Source organism: Ranitomeya imitator, chromosome 10 (genome assembly GCF_032444005.1).
Source record: "Ranitomeya imitator isolate aRanImi1 chromosome 10, aRanImi1.pri, whole genome shotgun sequence".
Lineage (NCBI taxonomy): Eukaryota > Metazoa > Chordata > Amphibia > Anura > Dendrobatidae > Ranitomeya > Ranitomeya imitator.
In genome coordinates this window covers 45,666,634-45,692,451 of record NC_091291.1, presented here as the reverse complement: position 1 = coordinate 45,692,451, position 25,818 = coordinate 45,666,634, and the positions used below count along the sequence as shown (strand labels likewise).

The 25,818-nt window shown below is 42.6% G+C and overlaps 1 protein-coding gene across 1 annotated transcript in view; it reads left to right on the top strand.

Annotated features, from left to right (window-relative positions):
* Positions 1-25,818, top strand: part of GRIN2D (glutamate ionotropic receptor NMDA type subunit 2D) — a 593,213-nt gene that overhangs the window by 252,675 nt on the left and 314,720 nt on the right. Inside the window, exon 5 of the mRNA XM_069740746.1 lies at positions 15,818-15,986. Coding sequence (XP_069596847.1) covers positions 15,818-15,986 — 169 coding nt within the window. The remainder of the gene's footprint in view (positions 1-15,817; positions 15,987-25,818) is intronic.

Below are 25,818 nucleotides of genomic sequence, written 5' to 3'. Positions count from 1 at the left end.
TAGCTGTACAGGCTGCCAGCGTGGCTGCAGCTACTATGTCCATTGCCACCCCTGTTCCGACATTATCTCGCCTCCCGCTGCCAGAAAAATTTTCTGGTGATAGCAAGTTTTGTAGGGGATTTGTGAGTCAGTGCTCTATTCACCTCGAGCTCCTGGCTACACGTTTTCCCACAGAGCGGGCTAAGGTGGGATTTATTCTGTCTCTATTGTCGGACAGGGCGTTGGAATGGGCTACGCCGCTGTGGGAGCGTGGCGATCATGTGGTGCAGAGTGCTCCGCTGTTTCTGAGCGCTCTGAAACAGGTCTTTTTAGGACCTCAAGTCACCCATGATACTGCGCTCCAATTGCTGGCATTAACTCAGGGTGAGTCCTTGGTCAGTCATTTTGCCGTCCAATTCCGCACCTTAGCATCTGAGCTGGATTGGTCGGATAAAGCTCTTATCCCCATATTTTGGAGGGGCTTGGCTGACCACGTAAAGGACGCTCTGGCCACTAGGGAGATTCCTACCACACTGGAGGAGTTAATAACTGTCTCCACTCGAATTGACCTCCGTTTTATCGAGCGGAGGTTAGAGCGAGCCCAGTGTAGGCAGAGGTTTCGGCTGGCTCCTACTTTCGCCAAACCTCTGGAATTTCCGGTCCTGGTTCCTGAGTCACATGAGGCCAGGGAAGTGTCACAAGCAGGATCTAAGTCCCGGACCGCTTGTGCACTCAGGGTCTGTCATGTTTGCCAGCAGTCAGGACATCTAGCCACCAGATGTCCTCAGCGGTTGAGGAAACGTCAGCGTCTAGTGGTAGTAGGTGGAGGTACACTAGACACGGCGACGTTTGCCTCTAAGTTGTCCTTTAAGGGGACAATTACTATTGGCTCATTCTCCCACTCGGTAGAGCTCTGCGTGGATTCTGGGGCGGAGGGCAATTTTATGTCTTCTGCCTTTGCCCAACGTCACGCAATACCCCTGGTTATGCTTGCTCAACCAGTAACGGTGCGAGTGGTGAATGGGTCGGCACTGCCCTCACAGATAACACACCAGACCATCCCTTTTACTCTGTCCATGTCGCCATCTCATCAGGAGATAATTTCTCTGCTCGTCATTCCGGAAGGAATTGATGAGGTCCTGTTGGGAATACCTTGGCTACGGTACCACTCTCCTCATATCGAGTGGTCCTCAGGCAGAATTCTGGGTTGGGGTGAATCTTGTGGGGGTAGGTGTCAGAGGGAGTGCGTTCAGGTTGCTACTACTGAGGTACCCGCAGATCTATCCTCTCTCCCCAAGCAGTATTGGTCTTATGCAGATGTGTTCTCCAAAAAGGCAGCGGAGGTCCTTCCGCCTCATCGCCCCTATGACTGTCCTATTGATCTCTTGCCTGGTGCTGAGCCTCCCCGGGGTCGAGTTTATCCGCTATCTCTCCCGGAGACGGAGGCAATGTCACAGTACATCCAGGAAAATCTGGCAAGAGGATTCATTAGGAAGTCAGTGTCACCTGCTGGGGCAGGGTTCTTCTTCGTGCAGAAGAAGAATGGGGAATTGCGCCCATGCATAGACTACAGGGGTCTTAACGCCATCACCGTTAAGAATAAGTATCCTTTGCCCTTGATATCTGAGTTATTCGATAGACTTCGGGGAGCAAGGGTATTTACTAAATTAGATTTGCGGGGTGCTTACAACCTGATTCGCATCCGTGAGGGGGACGAATGGAAGACGGCCTTTAACACCAGGGATGGGCACTATGAATATCTGGTGATGCCCTTTGGGCTCTGTAATGCCCCAGCTGTCTTCCAAGACTTTGTGAACGATATCTTCCGGGATATGCTTTCCACCTCGGTCGTAGTCTATCTGGATGATATTCTTATCTACTCTCCAGATATTGACTCCCACCGGAGAGATGTTTGCAAAGTCTTCGACCTCCTACGGGCAAACTTCCTCTATGCCAAATTGGAGAAGTGTATGTTTGAGCAGGAGTCTTTACCTTTCCTGGGCTACATCATCTCGGCCCAGGGATTGGCTATGGATCCTGCCAAACTACCGGCAGTGATGGACTGGCAGGAACCCCATTCTCTGAAAGCGGTGCAGCGCTTTATGGGGTTCATAAATCACTATCGCCATTTCATCCCCCACTTCTCAACCCTGGTAGCTCCCTTGGTATTTCTCACCAAGAAGGGAGCGAATCCTAAATCGTGGTCCGAAGAGGTCTCCAAGGCCTTCACTTCTATTAAGTCCCACTTTGCTAGCGCTCCCATCTTACATCGTCCTGATGTGGATAAGCCATTCCTAATGGAGGTGGATGCCTCTTCCGTTGGTGCAGGAGCAGTCCTCTATCAAAAGGATGCTCAAGGTCGGAAGCATCCATGCTTCTTCTTCTCAAAAACCTTCTCACCAGCGGAGAGAAATTACTCCATCGGGGATAGGGAGTTGCTGGCAATGAAGTTGGCCTTTTCGGAATGGAGACATCTCTTGGAGGGTGCTCGGTTCCCATTCCAAGTCTTCACGGACCACAAGAATTTGGTCTATTTACAGACAGCCCAGCGGCTGAATTCTCGTCAGGCCAGATGGTCCTTGTTTTTCTCCCGGTTCCACTTCACTCTACATTATCTCGCCGGGGAGAAGAACATTCGTGCTGACGCTCTCTCTCGCTCCCTGGTGTCAACTGTGGAGGAGGAGGACGAGCCTCGGCTCATTGTCCCTTCAGAGAGTCTGAGAACCGTAGCTCCGGTTTCGCTTGAGTCTGTGCCTCCGGGCAAGACTTTTGTCCCCATCAATTTGCGTCCGGAGGTTCTCTCGTGGGCTCATTCGTCCAGAGTGGGTGGACACTTTGGGGCAAAGAGGACATCTGAGTTGTTGGCGAGAATGTATTGGTGGCCACATATGGTTCGTGACGTTGGAGACTACGTTCGGGCATGCGTCTCTTGTGCCAAAAATAAGTCTCTCCGTCAACTGCCAGCTGGGTTGTTATACCCTCTGCCGGTGGCAGACAGGCCCTGGGAGATGGTCGGGATGGACTTTGTGGTGGGTTTGCCCAAGTCACGTGGCTGTACTGTCATTTGGGTTATCACCGACCATTTTTCTAAAATGTTGCATTTGGTGCCGCTTCCCCGGCTACCTTCTGCACGGGCCTTGGCAGCATTGTTTGTTAAACACATCTTCCGTCTTCACGGTATGCCAGACAAAATTGTCAGTGACCGGGGTCCCCAGTTTGCGTCTCGGTTCTGGAGAGAGCTTTGTCGCCTTCTCAGTATCGAGTTGAATCTCTCTTCGGCATATCATCCCGAGACGAATGGGTTGGTGGAGAGGGCCAACCAGACCTTGGTCACATATCTGCGACATTTTGTCTCTGCTAAACAAGATGACTGGGCATCTTTGCTACCGTGGGCGGAGTTTGCTCTTAACAATGCTGTAGCTGACTCCACTGGACAGACCCCATTCCTCCTTAACTATGGTCAGCATCCGCGGGTACCAGTGCCCATGCCCGTGTCTTCCGCCGATTCCAGGGTGGCAGACTGGGCTGTGGAGGCACGGGACATTTGGGATCGCACTCAGGATGCCATTCGGGCTTCCAAGGAGAGAATGAGGTCCTCCGCCGATGTTCATCGGCGCCCCGCTCCGACCTTTGCTCCTGGCGACTTGGTGTGGCTCTCCGCCCGTAACATCAGGCTGCGAGTTGAGTCCACTAAGTTTGCGCCTCGCTACTTGGGTCCCTTCAAGGTTCTCGAACAGGTTAATCCTGTGGTCTACCGCCTGGCTCTTCCTCCACGCTTGGGTATCACCGACACCTTTCATGTGTCCCTCTTGAAACCCGTATACATGTCCCGGTTTTCCGAGTCATCTGCCGGGGCATCGGGTTCGTCTACGGACGATTACGAGGTGAACGCTTTTTTGGGGTGTAAGGTGGTACGCGGCAAAAAGTTCTATCTGGTGGATTGGAAGGGTTATGGTCCAGAGAACAGGTCATGGGAGCCTGCTGAAAACATTCGGGCCCCACAGCTCATTGCTGCCTTCGAACGTAGCGAGGCCCAAGGGGGGGGGGGCCCTAGGAGGGGGGGTAATGTTAGGAGTCGAGTTTCCTCTGCTGCACAGGGGGAATCTCGATCCGTCTCCGCTGCGGTCTCCCATTCTCCTCCAGACGCAGTGGAGCCTGCTCAGCAGGGACGTCGATCCCAGCGTCTCGCTCAGTCTGACTCTGTGAGAAGAGTTACTGCTGCTTCTCCAGCTTCTGCCTGTAATGCCTATACTGGTCAGCAGCGAGTGGACTTCTCTGGGACTAAGTCGTTGTCTGCGCACACTGAGCATGCCCAGGGCAAGATCTCCCGTTGGAGATCGAGGGTCATGTGCTCAGACTCTGCAGCGCATTCTATTGGTCCTCTTGGCAGGTCTTGGAAGGGCAAAGTTTCTGTGGCCGCTTCCTGTCCTGCAACTATTTAAACTGCGCATGACCGCACGGCCATGCGCTAGTGTACAATTTAATACGTGTGTTTGTTGTGAGTGCAAGTCGTTCTTTAAATACCCCTACCCTATTGTATGATTGTTCGCGTATGGAGTATGGCTGCTATCTAGCGCCCGACTTATCACTCAACGTGTCACACACGTGTCAGCGTCTACCGCTGTGACCGCCAGTGCGGTGCCACGCGCCAGTGTGCGCTTCCTGACCCACGTCTGGGTGCTTAGTGGTGCCTGCCAGCACGGCACAGTTCGCACTTCGGTGCCTTAATTATTTAATTCCTTTCACACCCAGTAGCGGTGTAGTGCCAGCAAGGGTCTAATCGGACTACAATCCCTGTTGGGGTTTAGTTCGCTGACCACTTGCTCGCGCTCTATGTGCGGTACCGCGGTCCTGTGACGCAACAGGATCGCTTTCTTTTTGAATACCGCCATATTGTCTGTCATTTCCTAGCAGCAGGTTTCTTCACCTGCACGGTGGACCCCGGACTGCGAACGCATCTATATCATCTCTCTTGGTGCGTTCCGCCAGTCCTAACAATAGAAACAAGACAAACCAAGTGAAGTCGGAAGAGACGGCACATCCAAAGGTAAGTAAAAGTCAACAATTCTTTAATGAGTAAAACTAAAAGTGGAAAATAGATTTTGCAGTAGGGTGAAATCCTATGTTGGGAAAGTAGGAGAGTGCTGGTTACACTCACCCGATGGTGTTGTGACAGGTACAACTCCTATGTAGGCATGAAAAAATAGCTGCCTCTGTCCCATGGCTGGTGGATGAATCCTCAAGGAGATATTGGATCCGGTTATATGAACACGTAGGTGGTCTGCGCTGCTGGACTGAATAAATTCTTTAGAAATTCTGAGGAAAAGGCTTTTTATTCACAACACATTTCAATGCCGTATGTTAGGAGTCAAGTTTCCTCTGCTGCACAGGGGGAATCTCGATCCGTGTCTGCTGCGGTCTCCCATTCTGCTTCGGCCGCAGTGGGCTCTGCTCAGCGGAGGCGTCGCTCCCAGCGTCTTGCTGGGACTGATTCTGTGCAAAGGGTTACTGCTGCCTTTTCTGGCTCTCCTGTTGTACCCTGCACTGATCTGCGGCGAGCGTGCTTCTCTGGGACTAAGTCCTTATTTGCACACACTGAGCATGCCCAGGGCAAGATCTCCCGTTGGAGATCGAGGGTCACATGCTCAGGTACTGCAGCACATCCCATTGGTCCTTTTGGCAGGTCCTGAAAGGGCAAAACTTCTGTAGCTGTTTCCTGTGCTGCAGCTATATAAACTGCGCATGACCGCACGGCCATGCGCTAGTATTGTCTTGATATTATGTGTGTGTGTAGATGGATGTATGTCGATGGATGAAAGCTCCTTAGTATCCCTCCCTAGAGTTGTTGACTGCTCGTGGATGATGGTAGCTATCTAGCGCCCGACTAGCCATCTGCACGTAACACACATCACAGCGTCCTGTTGCTGTGCCCACCAGGACGGCGCCGTGCGCTTCCTCTGCGCTTTCCTTACCCAAGCCTGGGTGGTTAGTGGCGTCCGTCAGTGCGGCACCGCACGCACTCTCGTGCCTATAGATTCTATTTTATAAGTTTCCTTACACACCCAGTTGCGGTGTTGTGCCAGCAAGTGTCTAATCGGACTTCAATCCTGTGTAGGGGTTGAGTTCGCTGACTTCTTGCTCGCGCTCTATGTGCGGTACTGCGGTCCTGTGATGCAACAGGATCGCTTCCTTCACGCAGGGTGAAGTTAACCCATGTGTGTATACTTAGTACCGCCATATAGTCCATCTTACTAGCAGCAGGGTCTTTTACCTGCACGGTCGACCTCGGACTGCGAACGCACCTAGTTTTATATTATCTATACTTGGTGCGTTCCGCCGGTCCTTAACACCGTACTGGCGTCTTTTTCAAGTGAAAAAATAAAATGTCATTTTTTTTTTATAGCAAGATGTTCTGAGATGCATTGTTTTAGTTTTCTAATGGTGTAACCTACGTATCTTATTTTACATGGACTGCATTCGATACAGTATACCACATGGTGGCTATCACAGTTACTAAATGTATCAACATAAAATTTGTCAATTTGAGATGAAGAAAAATCCTTGGGTTTATCCAAGGCAAAGTTGCGCATGTTACATCGGCTCCCCGCACACCTAAAAAATCCCTTAACATTTAGCCAAGTCCTAGCGGTTTCAGATTTGTGGCACAAACTAGAGGATAGAATGTTCCCAAGGGATCGCCCCCTCCTAGTTACATATCTGCAGCCATTTGAAATAATTTTACCCACAATATCTTCTTAGCTAGCAATAGAGAAATTTGTTTGGAAAATATTTCTTATTTGACAAAACTGCAGACTGAAAGGTGTAGACAATGTGATAGATGCAACCTAACCACTTGTCGATTAATTTGTACTTCTATAATTGTTGTAGATACTAAGGAGTAATTAAAACCTCTTTCTCGCAACCTGTTTTTGATAATAATATTCTATATATGCAATCTAATTTCCTCTAAGCAAATGCGTCTGCGCACATAAGTTTGTCAACTGGAGGATTGTAGTATTGTGTTGCCAAATATGATTTTTTTGTATAAGTATAAACCCGTCCTTTTATGGCATCACCTGTCAAAAGAAAATCCAAAAATGGAGCCTAATTTGAGGGTTTATTGACTGTAAACCACAAATTATACTCATTATTATTTAAATAAGCAGTAAATTTGGGAATTTCAGACATGTTCCCACTCCACACCATGAGGCGATTGTCCGCATATCTTCCGTAGCATTCCAGATCAGTGGAAAAATGGGCTAATCAAAATTAAAATGAATTTCTCCTCCCAAAAGGACATAAATAAAATGGCCTGAGAGGGTGAGAACTTTGTGCCCACTGGGATTCCAAAAATTTGTGAGAAAAATTAGGAATCAAACAGAAAAATATTATGTTTAAAACATAATGTAAAGCAATCAAGATAAACTGTTTCAGCTCATTAGTATATGTGCTGTGCTTGTTCAAATGATGTTCAATGGCACATGTAGCAAAAAGTTGGGATTAAAGGAATATTGATTTGTTATCTCACATGTGACAAAAGTATATTCTGATTTTCGATGAAACTTGTAAAAAAAAAAATCGCAAGACAGAGGACCCATAATTGTGGTAACCTGGAATCCTGAGTGTAAGTGTTAGGTGTCGAGATCCCGCCTCTGCACAGGGTGAATCTCAAATCATCTCTGCTGTGGTCTCCCATTCTCCTCCGACCGCAGTGGAGTCTGCTCAGCAGAGGCGTCGGTCCCAGCGTCTAGCTCAGGCTGATATTGGACGACTGGTTACTGCTGCCTTTCCAGCTTCTGCCATTGTAGCCAGTACTGGGCAGCGGCGAGCAGACGTGTTTGGGACTAAGTCCTGCTCTTCCCTTTCTGAGCATGCCCAGGGCAAGATCTCTCATTGGAGATCAAGGGTCACATGCTTAGATACTGCAACAAATCCCATTGGTCCTTTAGGAAGGTCCTGAAGGTGTTCTTCTTCTGTGGCTGACTCCCACTGGTCCTTCTGGGAAGGTCCTGTTCTTGCTGCAGCTATAAAAGGTTCACATGGCCGCACGGCCATGCGCTAGTGTACATTTGGAATCGTGTGTGTGTTGATGAGTGCAAGTCGTTCTTTAAAATCCCCTCCCATGTGTATGACTGTTCGCAAAAGGTGGATGCTTGCTGTCTAGCGCCCGACTAAGCTGTCAACATAAAGACACACGATACAGTGTCTATTGCTGTAACCGCCAGTGCGGCACTGTGCGCTTATAGAGCGCTTTCCTATCCCAAGTCTGGGTGGTTAGTGGCGTCCGCCAAAGTGGCACTGCACGCACTCTTGTGCTTTTAGTTATATTTTCTGTTACTTTGATGCGGTGTTGAGCGCAAGTGGTCTGAACGTACTCTAATCCTGTGTCTTGGGATTGAGTTCTGTGACTCCTTGCTTGCGCTCTTGGTGCGGTACCGCGGCCCTGTGACGCCACAAGGGTTTGCTACCTTCACACAGGGTGAAGTTAACCCGTGTGTGAATCCACATTGTACCGCCATATAATCTGTCATTACTCAGCAGCAGGTTCCATTTCTGCACGGTGGACCCCGGGCTGCGAACGCACCTTATACCAGCTCTCTTATAATTTGGTGCGTTCCGCTAGCCATAACAGTAAGTGGTTCTAATTATCTGTCCAGCCATTTCCTATACCCTCATTCAAAATACCCAATATAATTGGACATGCAGGGAGAAGGAATATATCTTTGCGGGTCTTGGGAAACCCATGAAAAATTGAGATAATAGGATGGTCTCTGAGCAATAATTTTTTCTTTCTGATATCAATAGTACCCATAGCAATGTCTTCCTCTAACAGTTGGGACAGTGTGTTCTTAAACAATATTGTGGGGTCAAGTTTTCCATAGATTTTATGTCATTCAAGATATCAAACACCTGTTTAGAATATCATGTAGCATCCAGGACTTCTACCCATGCAGCCTTATCCGGTTGTCGGACAGCTAAATTGGAATTAGAATGTAAATTGATCTTTTGTGAAATTTTTATGCTTGAGTTCTGATTTAGATATTCAGTCGTCGAATTCTTTAAGTCTTTTTCCACCAACATCTGGAAGCTATCAAAAGCAGGTGTTCTAGACTCCAGAGGATAATAAATTTGGTTCTTAATTTTGAAGACAATATCACTGTCATGAATACCATCCACACCGTGACAGACAACAAGACAGAAGAATAATAAATGCCTTCGATATGTGGTGCTGGAAAAGGATGTTATCTATACCATGGATGTCAAGAAGAACAAACAAATAGCAAATTATTTTGGAACAAATCAAGATAGATCTGTTGCTCGAAGCAAGGATAACTAAACTATGTTTTTCCTACTTTGGACAAATCATACGAACAGAGCAGTCACTGGAGAAGGACATCATGGTAGGAAGCTTAGAAGGCACAAGCAAAAGAGGAAGACCAGCAAGCAGATGGATTGATAATATCAAGATATTGGTGGAGAAGACCCTGGTGGACCTATGTAAGCTTGCGCAAGATCGATTTTCTTACAGAGCTTTTATTCAAGTCGTCAGGACTTGATATCGAGCCAAAGACCATTAAATAAATACCACAAGATATGAATGCAGAATATAGCATGTCATTGGAATACAAGGATTGTCCATTACTTTAAATGGAAACTCGACAATGCTTCATTTTATCTGCAGGGGCACTTGCAGGCCTCAAGACACTTTTATGGCCAAGACTTTTAATATATACTGTAAATGCGCACAGCAAAACAATTTGAACTGATACATTCCAACTGTAATACTGAGTGATCAACAGAGCACTCAAAGGCACTCTAAATTCTGGTGTCACAGCCATCAGATTGCATTAAGCAAATATTTGGAAGCAAGAGGCCAGCATTCCTCTTTCCCCATGAACCAGATTAGTTTTGAAGTCCTCATTACAATGTAACATGACAATAGCCTAAGTAAGGACTTTCCTTCCTGCATTTTGGCTATAATATTATATTGTACAATTTTCTTCCTTTATTTTTAATCTACCAGCCCTCCAGGTCTCACAGCAAATGTCCTCATATTCACTGTAATTTAAGGGAAAAAGCAAAAGCAGCAGTCATCGAAATGATTCTAAATGACAGAAAAGTCCGTAAGCTTCCATTTTTTTCTTGGCTTGCCCACTGAGCCATGACCTTATCATTGTTTTGCCAGATACAAAGAATAAGATAAGTTGCACAATATTTTTTTAACCTAGCAGTCACAAATGTTTCAAATCTCCCTCTCAATTCTTCATCTTGCGATGGAGACAATTTAACTCACATCGTAGCTAGTGTGAGAAAAGGTCAGAGATCCCTTTCCCAGCTATCAAAGTGACAAAGTAGGTAAAAGAACAAGCAGTGTAAAGAAGAGTTGTGGTGTCACAACAGGAAAAAAAAACATCCATTCCGGCGGTAGATAAGAGGCTTGTTTCTTCTTCCGGCTGTAATGTGCCACTTTCTCTTTACCTTCATGTCGGTTTCTTAAAGCTTTTGGTCTTCTTTCCTTCCCGTTCATTTGTGATGTTTATTGCTGGTTATCAGGCAAGCACTACTGTACCGAGACAACCAGAAAATACATCTATTTTTGAATTAGCCCTCCCCGGCACAATGATCCTTCAGTAGAAGAATATATGCGAGATTGCATTGGGCATTTCATCAGTAGTGTCAGGAGTGATAACATTTCTGCAGTATATAGATGCCATTAAAATATCTCTGTCAGGTGCAATATCAAAGCTGTCAAAATACTTGATAAAGTTAAATCATATCTTTTAAATTCACATCCAATGGTTTAGATACAGTAGAAATAGAAGTTTAGAAATGTTTATGTGCTCTGTTGGCTTCTCTCCACCATCCAAAACATTTTATTAGCCACTACAGTACATATCCTCCGGAGTAAGGTTATTTTTAATAATTGTCCAATGTATTTTAGGAGGATTTTACAAATTTAGAGTTAATGTTTAATATATTTTACATATTTTTTGCTTTTTCTAGGCTCAACATCTTATTAACATTATAAATATGTCCATATATCATGTATGTTGGGGCTTCTCTCCACTTACCCATCTCTAATGCACCATTAAAGTAGTGGCGTCAGGGTTGATAGCTGTTGTACATTAGATCTTTTATCCAACACTAAGTAAAGTCAGACTTTAGTGTGGGATCACGAAGAGCTAGACAACGTCGAAAATGGGTGTTAGTAGAAAAAAAGTCTTGTATATTATGCTAAGCTATAACTTGCCTACTTTGGACATACCATGTCAAGACAACATTCACTGGAGAAGGAAATCATGGTCAGTAGAATAGAAGGAAAACATGGAAGATGATAACTAGGAACTAGGGTTGAGCGAAACAGATCGGCACTTTTCAAAAGTCGCCGACTTTTATAAAGTCGGGTTTCGTGAAACCCGACCTGATCCCACTCTAGGATTGGGTCGGCGGTCGGCGATCTCTGCTTAAAAGTCGGGTTTCGTTTTATGTATATATATATACATATATATATATATATATATATACAGTGGGGCAAAAAAGTATTTAGTCAGTCAGCAATAGTGCAAGTTCCACCACTTAAAAAGATGAGAGGTGTCTGTAATTTACATCATAGGTAGACCTCAACTATGGGAGACAAACCGAGAAAAAAAAATCCAGAAAATCACATTGTCTGTTTTTTTAACATTTTATTTGCATATTATGGTGGAAAATAAGTATTTGGTCAGAAACAAAATTTCATCTCAATACTTTGTAATATATCCTTTGCTAGCAATGACAGAGGTCAAACGTTTTCTGTAAGTCTTCACAAGGTTGCCACACACTGTTGTTGGTATGTTGGCCCATTCCTCCATGCAGATCTCCTCTAGAGCAGTGATGTTTTTGGCTTTTCGCTTGGCAACACGGACTTTCAACTCCCTCCAAAGGTTTTCTATAGGGTTGAGATCTGGAGACTGGCTAGGCCACTCCAGGACCTTGAAATGCTTCTTACGAAGCCACTCCTTCGTTGCCCTGGCGGTGTGCTTTGGATCATTGTCATGTTGAAAGACCCAGCCACGTTTCATCTTCAATGCCCTTGCTGATGGAAGGAGGTTTGCACTCAAAATCTCACGATACATGGCCCCATTCATTCTTTCATATACCCAGATCAGTTGTCCTGGCCCCTTTGCAGAGAAACAGCCCCAAAGCATGATGTTTCCACCACCATGCTTTACAGTAGGTATGGTGTTTGATGGATGCAACTCAGTATTTTTTTTCCTCCAAACACGACAAGTTGTGTTTCTACCAAACAGTTCCAGTTTGGTTTCATCAGACCATAGGACATTCTCCCAAAACTCCTCTGGATCATCCAAATGCTCTCTAGCAAACTTCAGACGGGCCCGGACATGTACTGGCTTAAGCAGTGGAACACGTCTGGCACTGCAGGATCTGAGTCCATGGTGGCGTAGTGTGTTACTTATGGTAGGCCTTGTTACATTGGTCCCAGCTCTCTGCAGTTCATTCACTAGGTCCCCCCGCGTGGTTCTGGGATTTTTGCTCACCGTTCTTGTGATAATTCTGACCCCACGGGGTGAGATTTTGCGTGGAGCCCCAGATCGAGGGAGATTATCAGTGGTCTTGTATGTCTTCCATTTTCTAATTATTGCACCCACTGTTGATTTCTTCACTCCAAGCTGGTTGGCTATTGCAGATTCAGTCTTCCCAGCCTGGTGCAGGGCTACAATTTTGTTTCTGGTGTTCTTTGACAGCTCTTCAGTCTTCACCATAGTGGAGTTTGGAGTCAGACTGTTTGAGTGTGTGCACAGGTGTCTTTTTATACTGATAACAAGTTTAAACAGGTGACATTGCTACAGGTAATAAGTGGAGGAAAGAGGAGACTCTTAAAGAAGAAGTTACAAGTCTGTGAGAGCCAAAAATCTTGATTGTTTGTTTCTGACCAAATACTTATTTTCCACCATAAAATGCCAAAAAAATGATAAAAAAACAGACAATGTGATTTTCTGGATTTTTTTTTCTCAGCTTGTCTCCAATAGTTGAGGTCTACCTATGATGTAAATTACAGATGCCTCTCATCTTTTTAAGTGGTGGAACTTGCACTATTGCTGACTGACTAAATACTTTTTTGCCCCACTGTATATATATATATATATATATATATATATATATGTCATTCAGACACATATATATATATTTATATTAACTTCAGCGCGATATAGCAGAAAAGCCGGTAATTCAATTACCGACTTTTCATTTCTCCTGCCAAAACCCGACATGATTTGAGACATGGTTTACATACAGTAAACCATGTCATATCCCCCTTTTTTTGCATATTCCACACGACTAATGTTAGTAGTGTGTATGTGCAAAATTTCAGCGCTCTAGCTCTTAAATTTAAGGGTTAAAACACGGAAAAAATTGGCGTGGGCTCCTGCGCAATTTTCTCCGTCACAGTAGTAATGCCAGTGACTGAGGGCAGATATTAATATCCTGGAGAGGGTCCATGGTTATTGCCCCCCCCCCCCCTGGCTAAAAACACCTGCCCCCAGCCACCCCAGAAAAGGCACATCTGTAAGATGCACCTATTCTGGCACTTGGCCACTCTCTTCCCATTCCTGTGTAGCGGTGGAATGAAGGGTTAATGTCACCTTGCTATGGTAAGGTGACATTAAGCCAGATTAATAATGGAGAGGCGTCAATTCTGACACCTATCCATTATTAATCCAATTGCATTAAATGGTTAAAAAAAAACACACACATTATTAAAAAGTATTTTAATGAAATAAAAACACATGTTGTTTTAATATTTTATTGTACGCTCAATCCACTCGCTGAAGACCCTTGCTCTGTAACAAATAAAAAATAATAAACCAACAATATCCATACCTTCCGTAGATCTGTAACGTCCCACGTTGTAAATCCATCTGAAGGGGTTAAAATATTTTACAGCCACAAGCTCTGCTAATGCATCTGTGAATGTGGCTGTAATCCCCAGCGCATGAAGGTAATGTAGGTCAATGACCTATAGTTACCTTCATTCGCGATGATGCGCCCCCTGCTGGATGTCCTCATATGACCTCGAGCCTGGGAACTTTTCCCACGCTCCAGGGACATCCAGCAGAGGGCGCATCACCGCGAATGAAGGTAACTACAGGTCATTGATCACATTACCTTCATTCGCTGGGGTTTACAGCCACGAGCAGCGCTGCATTAGCAGAGCTCCTGGCTGTAAAATATTTTAACCCCTTCAGATGGATTTACAACGTGGGACGTTACAGATCTACGGAAGGTATGTATATTGTTGGTTTATTATTTTTTATTTGTTACAGAGCAAGGGTCTTCAGCGAGTGGATTGAGCGTACAATAAAATATTACAACAAACGGTGTGTTTATTTCATTAAAATACTTTTTAATATTGTGTGTGTTTTTTTAAACTCTTTCATACAATTGGATTAATAATGGATAGGTGTCATAATTGACGCCTCTCCATTATTAATCTGGCTTAATGTCACCTTACAATAGCAAGGTGGCATTAACCCTTAATATAATTAATATCTGCCCTCAGTCACTGGCTTTACTACTCTGGCGGAGAAAATTGCGCTGGAGCCCACGCCATTTTTTTCCGTGATTTAACCCTTAAATTTAAGAGCTAGAGCGCCGAAATTTTGCATATACACACTACTAACATTAGTAGTGTGGAATATGGAAAAAAAGGGGGATATGACATGGTTTACTGTATGTAAACCATGTCTCATATCATGTCGGGTTTTGGCAGGAGAAATGAAAGGCCGGTAATTGAATTACCGGCTTTTCTGCTATATCGCCCTGAAGGAAAAGTAAAAAAAAAAAAAACCATAGACTTACATTGGGTTTCGAGTTTAGGCCGACCCCGACTTTTCAATAGGATCGGCAGATTTCACTAGACCCGACTTTTGAGAAAGTCGGGTTTCGTGAAACCCGACTCGACCCTGAAAAACTAAAAGTCGCTCAACCCTACTAGGAATCCTATATATTGATTTTATCAAGATAATGGCAGAGAAGACCATGGTGGACCTATCTAGGCTTGCACAAGGTTGATCTTTCTACAGATCATTCACCTGTCAAGCCACCATGGCTCGAGATCAAGCCGAAGGTTGTTTAAAAAAATATATTGTACCAAACACATCACAGCTATGTTTCCACCTGTCTTAGATCTATATCCGAGTGGTCAAAGCACAGCTGTGATGTGCTTGGCATAGTAAGCAAGTCTCTTTTCTAACTACTGCCCATTTTGGATGTTGTCTACTTTTTAGTGACAGTGCATCTGTTAACAAGTTGGATTCCTTGTTTTTTGTATTTGTGTACTGATGAGAGGAGAGCTCATGGCCATTGGGCTCATGGATATGTCAAACTCATGCACTAGGTTTTCAGGACTGGGAAATTTCAGGTCACTGGTCACTTACATAATGATGGAAAAAATATGATGCAATTTATGCACTACGGTGCATTATTTTATGGCAAAATAGGCTTTATTTGCTTTCAGTATTTTGGGATTTTCTGTTCTGATTTTTAATTTTTGAGTGTAATCACTTCTCTAGCCAGTAATTATGATATTTCCAATTATAATGTATCCATATTCAAAGATTGAGAAATACTGTCAGTAAGTGACTAATAATATTTTTCATTTTTCATATCATGTAACAGCTTTTTCATTTTCTTAAACTACATCCAAAAACTAAAGTTGAGGTCAATCATGAAAAAGCAAGACTTACTGGATGATTTACTGGCATTTTAAGATATTTAGTTATTTATTGCTAAAATAATGTAAACTTGACCATGACCTATTGAACTTCTGTCTCTACAGCCACATGACGGACCCCATCATCTTTGTAAAGCAATGCTGTAAAGGATTCTGCATTGACATTCTCAAACGTCTTGCCAAAACCATTGGATTTACTTATGATCTTTATCTGGTGACCAATGGAAAACATGGGAAGAAAATAGAGGGAGTATGGAATGGCATGATTGGAGAGGTGAGATGCAATTAGAGCTACCACATATTATCTTATTTTTTATATTCCATTTTTAGCCGTTTTTTAATATGCTGTACATGATTTATGATTTTCAATGAGTTTCATAATATCATTGAGTTAAATTGTGAACTGTTGTACACATTAAGTACTAGTAATTTATAAGTATATTCCTACAAAATATCTACTATGTATTGTTATGGACATGGTGAAAGCTTCATTTGGAAGATCTCACATAACCACATTTTGTATTCCAAAGGATATTGACAATGATACTGTTTAACAAATAGGTAGAAGACAACATCTAAAGTGTTGCCTTAAGATAGGAGTTGGTTCTCGTGGCCCTGGTCCATCGGTCATGTCAGTAATTTTTAATTACTCGTCTTGTGAACTGATTTGCACCAACTCTAGTCAACAACTTTCATCAGATATATCAGTGGGATAGAAATCACAAAACATAACTTTTAACGTTAAAATAATTTAAAAAAGCCTCAGTCTTAGCTAAAAGATAAAGTAAAACAATTAAGACATTACAGCAATTTAACCCCTTCATGACCTTGGGATTTTTCGTTTTTCCGTGTTCGTTTTTCACTCCCCTCCTTCCCAGAGCCATAACTTTTTTATTTTTCCGTGAATTTGGCCATGTGAGGGCTTATTTTTTGCGGGACGAGTTGTACTTTTGAACGACATCATAGGTTTTAGCATGTCGTGTACTAGAAAATGGGAAAAAAATTCAAAGTGCGGTGAAATTGCAAAAAAAGTGCAATCCCACACTTGTTTTTTGTTTGGCTTTTTTTGCTAGGTTCACTAAATGCTAAAACTGACTTGACATTATGATTCTCCAGGTCAGTACGAGTTCATAGACACCTAAAATGACTAGGTTATTTTTTATCTAAGTGGTGAAAAAAAGTTCCAAACTTTGCTAAAAAAAAAAAAAAAAAAAAAAAATTGCTCCATTTTTCGATACTCGTAGCGTCTCCATTTTTCGTGATCTGGGGTCGGTTGAGGGCTTATTTTTTGCGTGCCGAGATGACGTTTTTAATGATAGCATTTTGGTGCAGATACGTTCTTTTGATCGCCCATTATTGCATTTTAATGCAATGTCACGGCGACCTAAAAAACGTAATTCTGGGGTTTCTAATTTTTTTCTCGCTACGCCGTTTAGCGATCAGGTTAATGCTTTTTTTTAATTAATAGATCAGGCGATTCTGAGCGCGGCGATACCAAATATGTGTAGATTTGATTTTTTTTTATTGATTTATTTTGATTGGGGCGAAAGGGGGGTGATTTAAACTTTTATTTTTTTTTATTTTTTTCACATTTTTTTTTACTTTTTTTTTTTACTTTTGCCATGCTTCAATAGCCTCCATGGGAGGCTAGAAGCAGGCACAACGCGATCGGCTCTGCTACATAGCAGCGATCTGCTGATCGCTGCTATGTAGCAGAAATGGAGGTGTGCTGTGAGCGCCGACCACAGGGTGGCGCTCACAGCGACGGGCAATCAGTAACCATAGAGGTCTCAAGGACCTCTATGGTTACCATTCACAAGCATCGCCGACCCCCGATCATGTGACGGGGGTCGGCGATGACGTCATTTCCGGCCGCCCGGCCGGATGCGGTAGTTAAATGCCGCTGTCTGCGATTGACAGCGGCATTTAACTAGTTAATAGGTGCGGGCAGATCGCGATTCTGCCCGCACCTATTGCGGGCACATGTCAGCTGTTCAAAACAGCTGACATGTCCCGGCTTTGATGCGGGCTCACCGCGGAGCCCTGCATCAAAGCAGGGGATCTGACCTCGGATGTACTATCCCGTCCGAGGTCAGATAGGGGTTAAATTCTAATGACATTGGAAGCCCTCAAGTGAATAATCAACCATATAACAAGGATCTCCAAAGCACTAACCAAGTCATAAAGTGGAACAATCTCAGCATTGATCAGGTGGTGGTATGCCAGTTATTAGAACCTCAGAATGGGACAGGAGAGGCAGGTATAACTTCAAGATGCCAACATTGCCAGGCTACAATGTCCAAGGAATCAGCAGAAGAGTTTTCCTAGGCTAACCCCGACGCGTTTCATCAGGTGAATCATCAGGGGTGGCAGATCATGGTTAGCCACCCAACACTGGGCATCATTATGAAGTTGACCATTTGTACATTACATGGACTATTTTTTTCATGATTTAGGCTTATTTTACAGTGTTCTGTAAGAGACACACTAATAGATGTCCTAGAAAGGACTGTGACATACAGTGGCTTCGACTTTAATATTTTCTTACTCCAAAGCAGAAGTGACATTCATGTAAAAGACCAACCAAAAGACAAGCATTATCGCAGCTAAATAAAGCACCAACTTTAATAGGTTTGTCTGACTAAAGAGTGAAAATATAAAAATAAACAAGCATGTCTACATCTTTCAACACCAAGTGGGGGAAGGGTGGAATTTAGATGACCCGAGGAAATGTTCTTACAGATAAAGGCAATATACACGCACTTAAAATAGAAAGAAACATAAAATCAAAGCTTGTCTGTTCTCATGGCAGCAAAAAGTTACGAACATGATGGCGTTAAAGTTCAGGCTGATGTGATAGAAAGTGACAGCAGAGAGCCAAATGCATAAAGTTGTCTCTGTTTTTTAAGACTCCCCAGCCCTGAAGTCAGAAGCAGAGTCAATTGAAACTACTGAAAAGGTCACTGGGAATGAATAAACCACATATAACACAGGAAAAACTGAATACTGTAAAAACAAAACTGTTCAAATATACATGCCCATGTGTAATTGTGGTGGATCCTTCATGTGTTGGAGTGTAATATTCTGTTTATATTTATGGTGACCACGGCTGACCAGAGATGACTAATCTTCACTGATGAAGCTTAAAAAAAGTAGGCTTAATGTACTATAGTAAAACACTAAAAACATTTATATGTTCGCTGGACCCATTATTAGGATGTGGACCCATGAATAGGAGCTGAGATGCAGTATGTGGCAGTGGCCGCTATACATTGACTGGATATGTGCAGTACAACTCTGTTTACACAATGCCACCGCCGGAACTAATAACATCTGATCGATGGAAATCATGACGATCTATTGTATTGTTCTTCTCTGTTGTAGGAACGAAGCAATTAAATTAATGGCAGAGCCAGATGGAAGCCAAAGTCACCTGATAGAGCCCATCGGTTATAATCATAGTCGGGGGTCTGTCAGGTTTCTATCACAATGTCTTGCACTTTAACTAAGCAAAATAGCACAGCATACTGAGTTTTCAGCGTATATGTTATCCAGGTCTAAGTAAGGAATCATTTTAAGCTTTAACCTCCACCCTTGAGGAAGCTATTTCAACACGAGTTGGGGTTTCGCCATTCTCAGCACTTGCACTTTTGATAAAATTGCTCCATTGGAACCTGTATTTTATGGCCATATTAAACTCTTGTTTCTATGTGGAATATTGATATTACTGTATAATGGATTGAGTGTTATTAGCTACTCTATAAACATTTTTTAAACTACTCGTTCCTTTCTGCTAAGGGTTAATCATTTGGTATTTTTTATACTTCTCTTATGTATTGAGCATTCAAACTTACATGGCTGTTACACATTTCTATTAATAAATATATTGATTTGATGCCTTTACTGAGGATTTCTCCCTTGCTATATACAGATTTAACGCCAATGTCAGTTTTTGACGTACGAGTTGTATCAGGTTTTTTTCATGGACAGAACTATGACCTGTCATAGTCTATGGAGCTGTTTACCCATAGACATGGCAGTTTTTGATCCAATAGACTAAAGATTGATTTTGATCCAAGTCACCAATCAAATTCGTCAATTCAAGTCCATGGGTCTGTGAAAACAAATCAAGAGCACTCAGATGACATGGATGTGCTGTCTGTTTTTCATTGACTAATTGGAGAAGCTTAGAAACAACACACCACAAATGAACATATTCTGATGTAAAAACTGACTCATTGTTCTGATCCAAATCACTGATGACAATCAGTCTGATTTTTGTATACAAGAAAAAAGATTGACTTCTGAATTAGGCCAATTGATTATAACTTCATTTATATTTTTAAGTATTATGTAAAATTACTAGTCACTTGACTTTTTAATCTAACTTTTTTAAATATAGGATATGCACTCTATTTGATGAGTGGTATTTTTTTATTGTTCTATTCCAATTTTATTCCATGCTATGGAGTAATGTTTTAACTGCCACTGAATCTAAGGGTTTAATTAACAGAACTAGTAAAAGGTTGAAGAATTTGCTTATCAGTGGTTGGTTAATGTCCCATTTAGACAGGTGAATGATATTTTCCATGCACACAGAGCGATCGGTAATGGAACGTTCTGTGCACATAGACTTTCAATAATCTTGACAGCACATGTCCTGTTTACACAACGAGAGTTATGATTTCAAGCAAGCTGAAAAATGATTTCACCATACAGATGAGAGTTTTTCATTGTTTGTTGGTGATTGTATACATTGACCGATTTTGGCAGAAATGAGGATTCCTAGGAATTCTTTTTTATGTAAATGCTCCTGAATGGGTTAGTGTCACGGGTTTACCATGACAGAGAGGAGCCAGAAGACCGCAGCGTTTGATTTCTCCTACTCCTGTACTGGTTAGGAGCAATTAACCTTCATATTAAATGGTGTTGGCTTCTTTTAGCAGTGCAGGGGTTAATCTGCTCAGTTGAGGGCTACTGGAAGCTTTTGCTGCATGGTTGGAGGTTGTTGTTTGTTTAGGCGATTGGTGGATGTATCTATGACTGCTTCTAGGTTTTCTGTGTGTGTGGCCTTCAGGCTCCGCTCTGTCACAGTAACCCATGACACCCTCTTACCTGCGGGGGGGAAAGGTACAGACTGAGAGCAGATTCAGGAGCAAAGGCAAGTTATGTTGCCCCGGAATTTTCCACATCAGAAGTAATCCGGGAACAGGGCGAGCTAAGGCACCCCTAGGGTTAGGGACAGAGAAGAAGCCCCTGGTCCTGAGACACCCGACAACAGATTCGTGACATTTGGTCTCAACATGAGTCTTTAGAAGCACTCTGATCCATAGACTCTTTCATTTTCTTGTTGCTGAGGGGAGGTCACTCCTCCTTGAGTGAAAATTTTAGTTCAGTATCTTCATCCTTCTGCTGAATTTCTGTTTGCTGTTGTGACACAGACTTGTCAGTGCTTGTTCTGACATCTACCCTCTTATGGTTGCTTAAAGACATAACAGTGCTTTTGAACAAGCACCAGCTAAAGTGAGTAATAAATAGGAGATTGGTCTAAAAACAGCCAATAGTGGGTGTCAGAGGATTGTGATTTTGCCAGACTGATGAGAACAGCTGGGAATCTGGAGTTCACAGGGAGAGGAATGTGAGCCACTAATTGATGTATAGAAATCAATGGGCTGGAAAGAGGTGGCTTAAATTTCAAAATCTAACTCCTCAGCCTGGAATGTAGTTAGTGAAGATACTTGGCCAGGCACTGGTGGATAATCTTCTTGCAACAAGCTGTACATTACGTAAAATAAAAGTTCTCATAACAGGTAAACAAAAGCAGATAGTAAAAGAAAGTCAATTTCAAGCTTGCTAATTTTCATGATATCTACCAATACAAATATTATAACTTGCGAATTACCTCTTATGTCTAATCTGCATTATCCAATTAGACCTTAGTTTTTCGCAACCTATGGTCAAATACTAGACTTTGATAACTTAGGAATGGTATTGTTCCCAACATGTTAATCTATAGCATAGTACCAAGTCTCTTGTGACTGAGTGAGTTATTAACTATAGGTACCGTTACACTAAACAATTTACCAACGATCACGACCAGCGATACGACCTGGCCGTGATCGTTGGTAAGTCGTTGTGTGGTCGCTGGGGAGCTGTCACACAAACAGCTCTCTCCAGCGATCAACGATCAGAGGAACAACTTCAGCATCGTTGAAACTGTCTTCAATGATGCAGAAGTCCCCGGGTAACCAGGGTAAACATCGGGTTACTAAGTGCAGGGCCGCGCTTAGTAACCCGATATTTACCCTGGTTACAATTGTAAAAGTAAAAAAAAAAAACACATACTCACATTCCGATGTCTGTCACGTCCCCCGGCGTCAGCTTCCCTGCACTGTGTCAGCGCCGGCCATAAAGCAGCGCGGTGACGTCACCACTGTGCTCTGCTTTACGGCCGGCCGGCGCTGACACAGTCAGTGCGGCAAGCTGAAGCCGAGGGACGTGACAGACATCGGAATGTGAGTATGTACTGTTTTTTTAAACTTTTACAATGGTAACCAGGGTAAATATCGGGTTACTAAGCACGGCCCTGCGCTTAGTAACACGATATTTACCCTGGTTACCAGTGAACACATCGCTGGATCGGCGTCACACATGCCGATTCCGCGATGACAGCGGGTGATCAGCGACCAAAAAAAGGTTTTGATCACTCCCAGCGACCAACGATCTCCCAGCAGGGGCCTGATTGTTGGTCGCTTTCACGCATAACGATTTCGTTATTATATCATTGCTACGTCACAAAAAGCAACGATATCGTTTATGAAACATTATGTGTGAAGGTACCTTAAGATAGAGCCACATCAGTGACATTTTTACCTTATTGGTCGGATGTGTATGATATGTAATTATTTTTTTCAACCTGTTAGATCTTTAGTATCCTAATGTGAAGTTCCCACTCTGTTGGATTTGAGTCATAAATATCTCACACAACCAAATATATGAAGGAACAGTACACACATCTTTCTAGATTCTTTACTGTAAGAGCAGTGAGACTATGGAGCTGTAATGGTTGATTCACTAAGAAAGTTCAAGAAGGGTCTGGATGTCTTTCTTAGGCCGGGTTCCCACTTGCGTACCGGGGCTTGTTGTAGGGCTGAGTACTTCCTCCGTTAAGCCCTGCCTACTTCCGAACTTCTTCCATTTAGGTCCACCTACTTCTGCATGCGTCCTGCGTACCTATCTTTAACATTCGGTACGCAGGACATGCGGATGTATGTGGATGTATGCAGATGAGTCAATTTGATGTGCCCGCCATCCGCACAAAACGCAACAAGTTGTGTTCCCTATGATCGGCGGTGCGTCAAAACAACGTATCAGCATACATCCGCATTTCCTGCATGCCCAATGTTAAAGATAGATATGCAGGACGCATGCAGAAGTAGGTGGACCTAAATGGAAGAAGTATGGAAATGGGCGGGGCTTAGCAGAGGACGTACGCAGTCCTCCGCAAAGCCCTGATACGCAAGTGTGAACGTACGATTAGAAAATATAATATTAAAAAAAATATAATCTTATATTTTATGGGTATTAGATTCTGTGATGGGACATTGATCCAAGGAACTAGTCTGATTGATGTATGTGGAGCTTGGATTGAATTTTTTCCTAATATGGGGCAATTAGCATCTGCCTCATGGTGTTTTTGCTTTCGTCGGTATCAATTCATTAAGTTATAGGTTGAACTTGATGGACTTACGTCTACCTTCAACTATGCATGCGCATTTATCCCTGGAAAACATCTGACCAGGCAAGGCCTCCTACATCAATATTCTGAATATTCTACTTAGTTGTGCAGGATTCCTATGTATATGCCATTAGTCCTTAATATTATATATAATAATGCATCAATGTTTCAAGTATGTTTTATTCACTGTTAAAATATTTCATAGGACTAAATTGCTCATCTCCAAGATGAGATAAGGTGGTGTATGAGATGTAATGAAAACTTCAGTCAGTGGATTTGATTGACATCCTTCATGACGTTATTCTAACGGGTCGGCAAATGGATGGCTAAGAATTCATTTCAAGAATTATTTGCATCAGAATTCCCTGCAGGAAATAAAAGACTCGTTTGTAACGTAGTGAGCAGTTATAGGTAGAAAGCTCCGGATTAGCTCATTATTTTTACTTTCACACATATGCATATGAAGTTTATCCATCCGAACACTGATAGTAAAATTTACATGAAGCCTTTGTATACTGAAGAATTGAAGGGGCAATGGGATGGAATGCAAATGAAAGGATTTTGCATGTCGATCTCAAATGGAGAGATGATAATGCACATTATGAAATACGCTTGCAGATTTTTAGAGATTCTTCAGACCTGGTATTTGGAGGATTATTGAGATTTACTATTTTACAGCCAACAGGATTAACCTATTTATCTCACAATTTTTCTATTGGCTATAATGAAAAATTTGACACATAGAACTCTACCTATATCATATGGATTATATTTTTACTCAAGGTAGTATTACAATATCCCACTGGACAGAAATATCCTCTTTTTTACTACCCTGTTGCTTTATTATAGCTGATAATGAAAATTACTGAGCACTCGTTTTCAGGGAGTTTCATACAGAACTGATTTCATTAAGGAGCGGCTAGATTTACATTTTTTTGTCCCAACCCCCTACTACTTTTACCGTGCCACTTTTAATGCTATTGCTCACCATGGGTCCAAGCTTGAGAGCATTAGTGCATAGAAAATATTTAGGCTCCATTAAACCCAAAAGGTAACATTCATAGCATGTAAATGATAATCTACTAATATACGGAATACATAACATACATAACACAAAGGCCCCACGCAAATTGAAAACAGTAATGTACAGCGCCAGTGAATATTCTATCTGCTGAATATTTGCCCTGTGGTTTTTCAAGCCAGGAGTGACAATTTGTTTATTCACATGGTATGTGCCATAGTTTTAATTTGATGCTCCAAATATGCAATTTTCTTATTTATAGACATTAATAAGTTTCGAATGGCAAATTCTTAAAAAAAGTCAACATTGGTGCCTTGTAACATTTAGCTCTAATGACTCACTGGGATATTAGTTTTATCATCCAGTTTGGTAGGAACGCTACGTAGCACAGACTGAGGAAGATATTGTCGAAAAAACAATTAGTGAAAATAGGGTCTTATCCAATGACACAAGAGAAATTGAAACTCACCTGGTCCGGTTGTGTGAGTACAAAAGTTAAAGCGTTTTTCGAAAATAAGCTGCTGTACACCCTCAATTTAATGCTATTAGATGGGTGAGAGGAGTTGTTGGGTTTGAATCTGCACTAGTGACGATACCAGCATCTTGGATCAAAGATATTCAGAAATGGATCCCACGATCAAAGAGTTTTAGTAGCAATCTACTAGACAACGCATTTCGAAGTCTACCACTACTTCATCAGGACAAGCCACATGTTGACTAATGAAATCTCTTCAATGCTGGGATCCATTTCGGAATACCCTTACTCCAAATTACTGGTATCGTCGGCAGCACAGGTTTAAACCCTGCAACTCATCCTACATAGCAAACATAGCAAAAAGTTATATATAATCACTACTGTTTTCCACTTAGTTTGCATTTACAGTGGCCGATCATCATGACCAAACGTTCTTATCCGCCCAATGAAAACATGCTGCAAATCGTCAGATCAAAGACCACAATGCTCATTTGTTGTGTAAAATGATCTTTATGGGCTCAATGAGACATCCGTTTTGCGCATAATAATTCTATCAGTTTTTTTATGGCTAGAACTCATACCTCTTATAGTCTATTGAGCTTTTCTCATCTCTATGTATTTAAACGGACCAAATGAATCTTGGATCAAAAGCACCAATTCAAGTAAATGGGGCCCTGGAAAAATTAGGCACCACTCGGATGCCAGCTGTATGCTGTTCGTTTTTCACAACCAGTTTGATAGGAGAAACTTGGATCATTTTTTCATCTAAAAAAACCTTATGAAACTTTGACTAAACTCTAATGGGAAACATTTACACACTGACTAAAAACTGATGAAATCCTTTAACCCCTTCATGGCCCAGCCTATTTCGA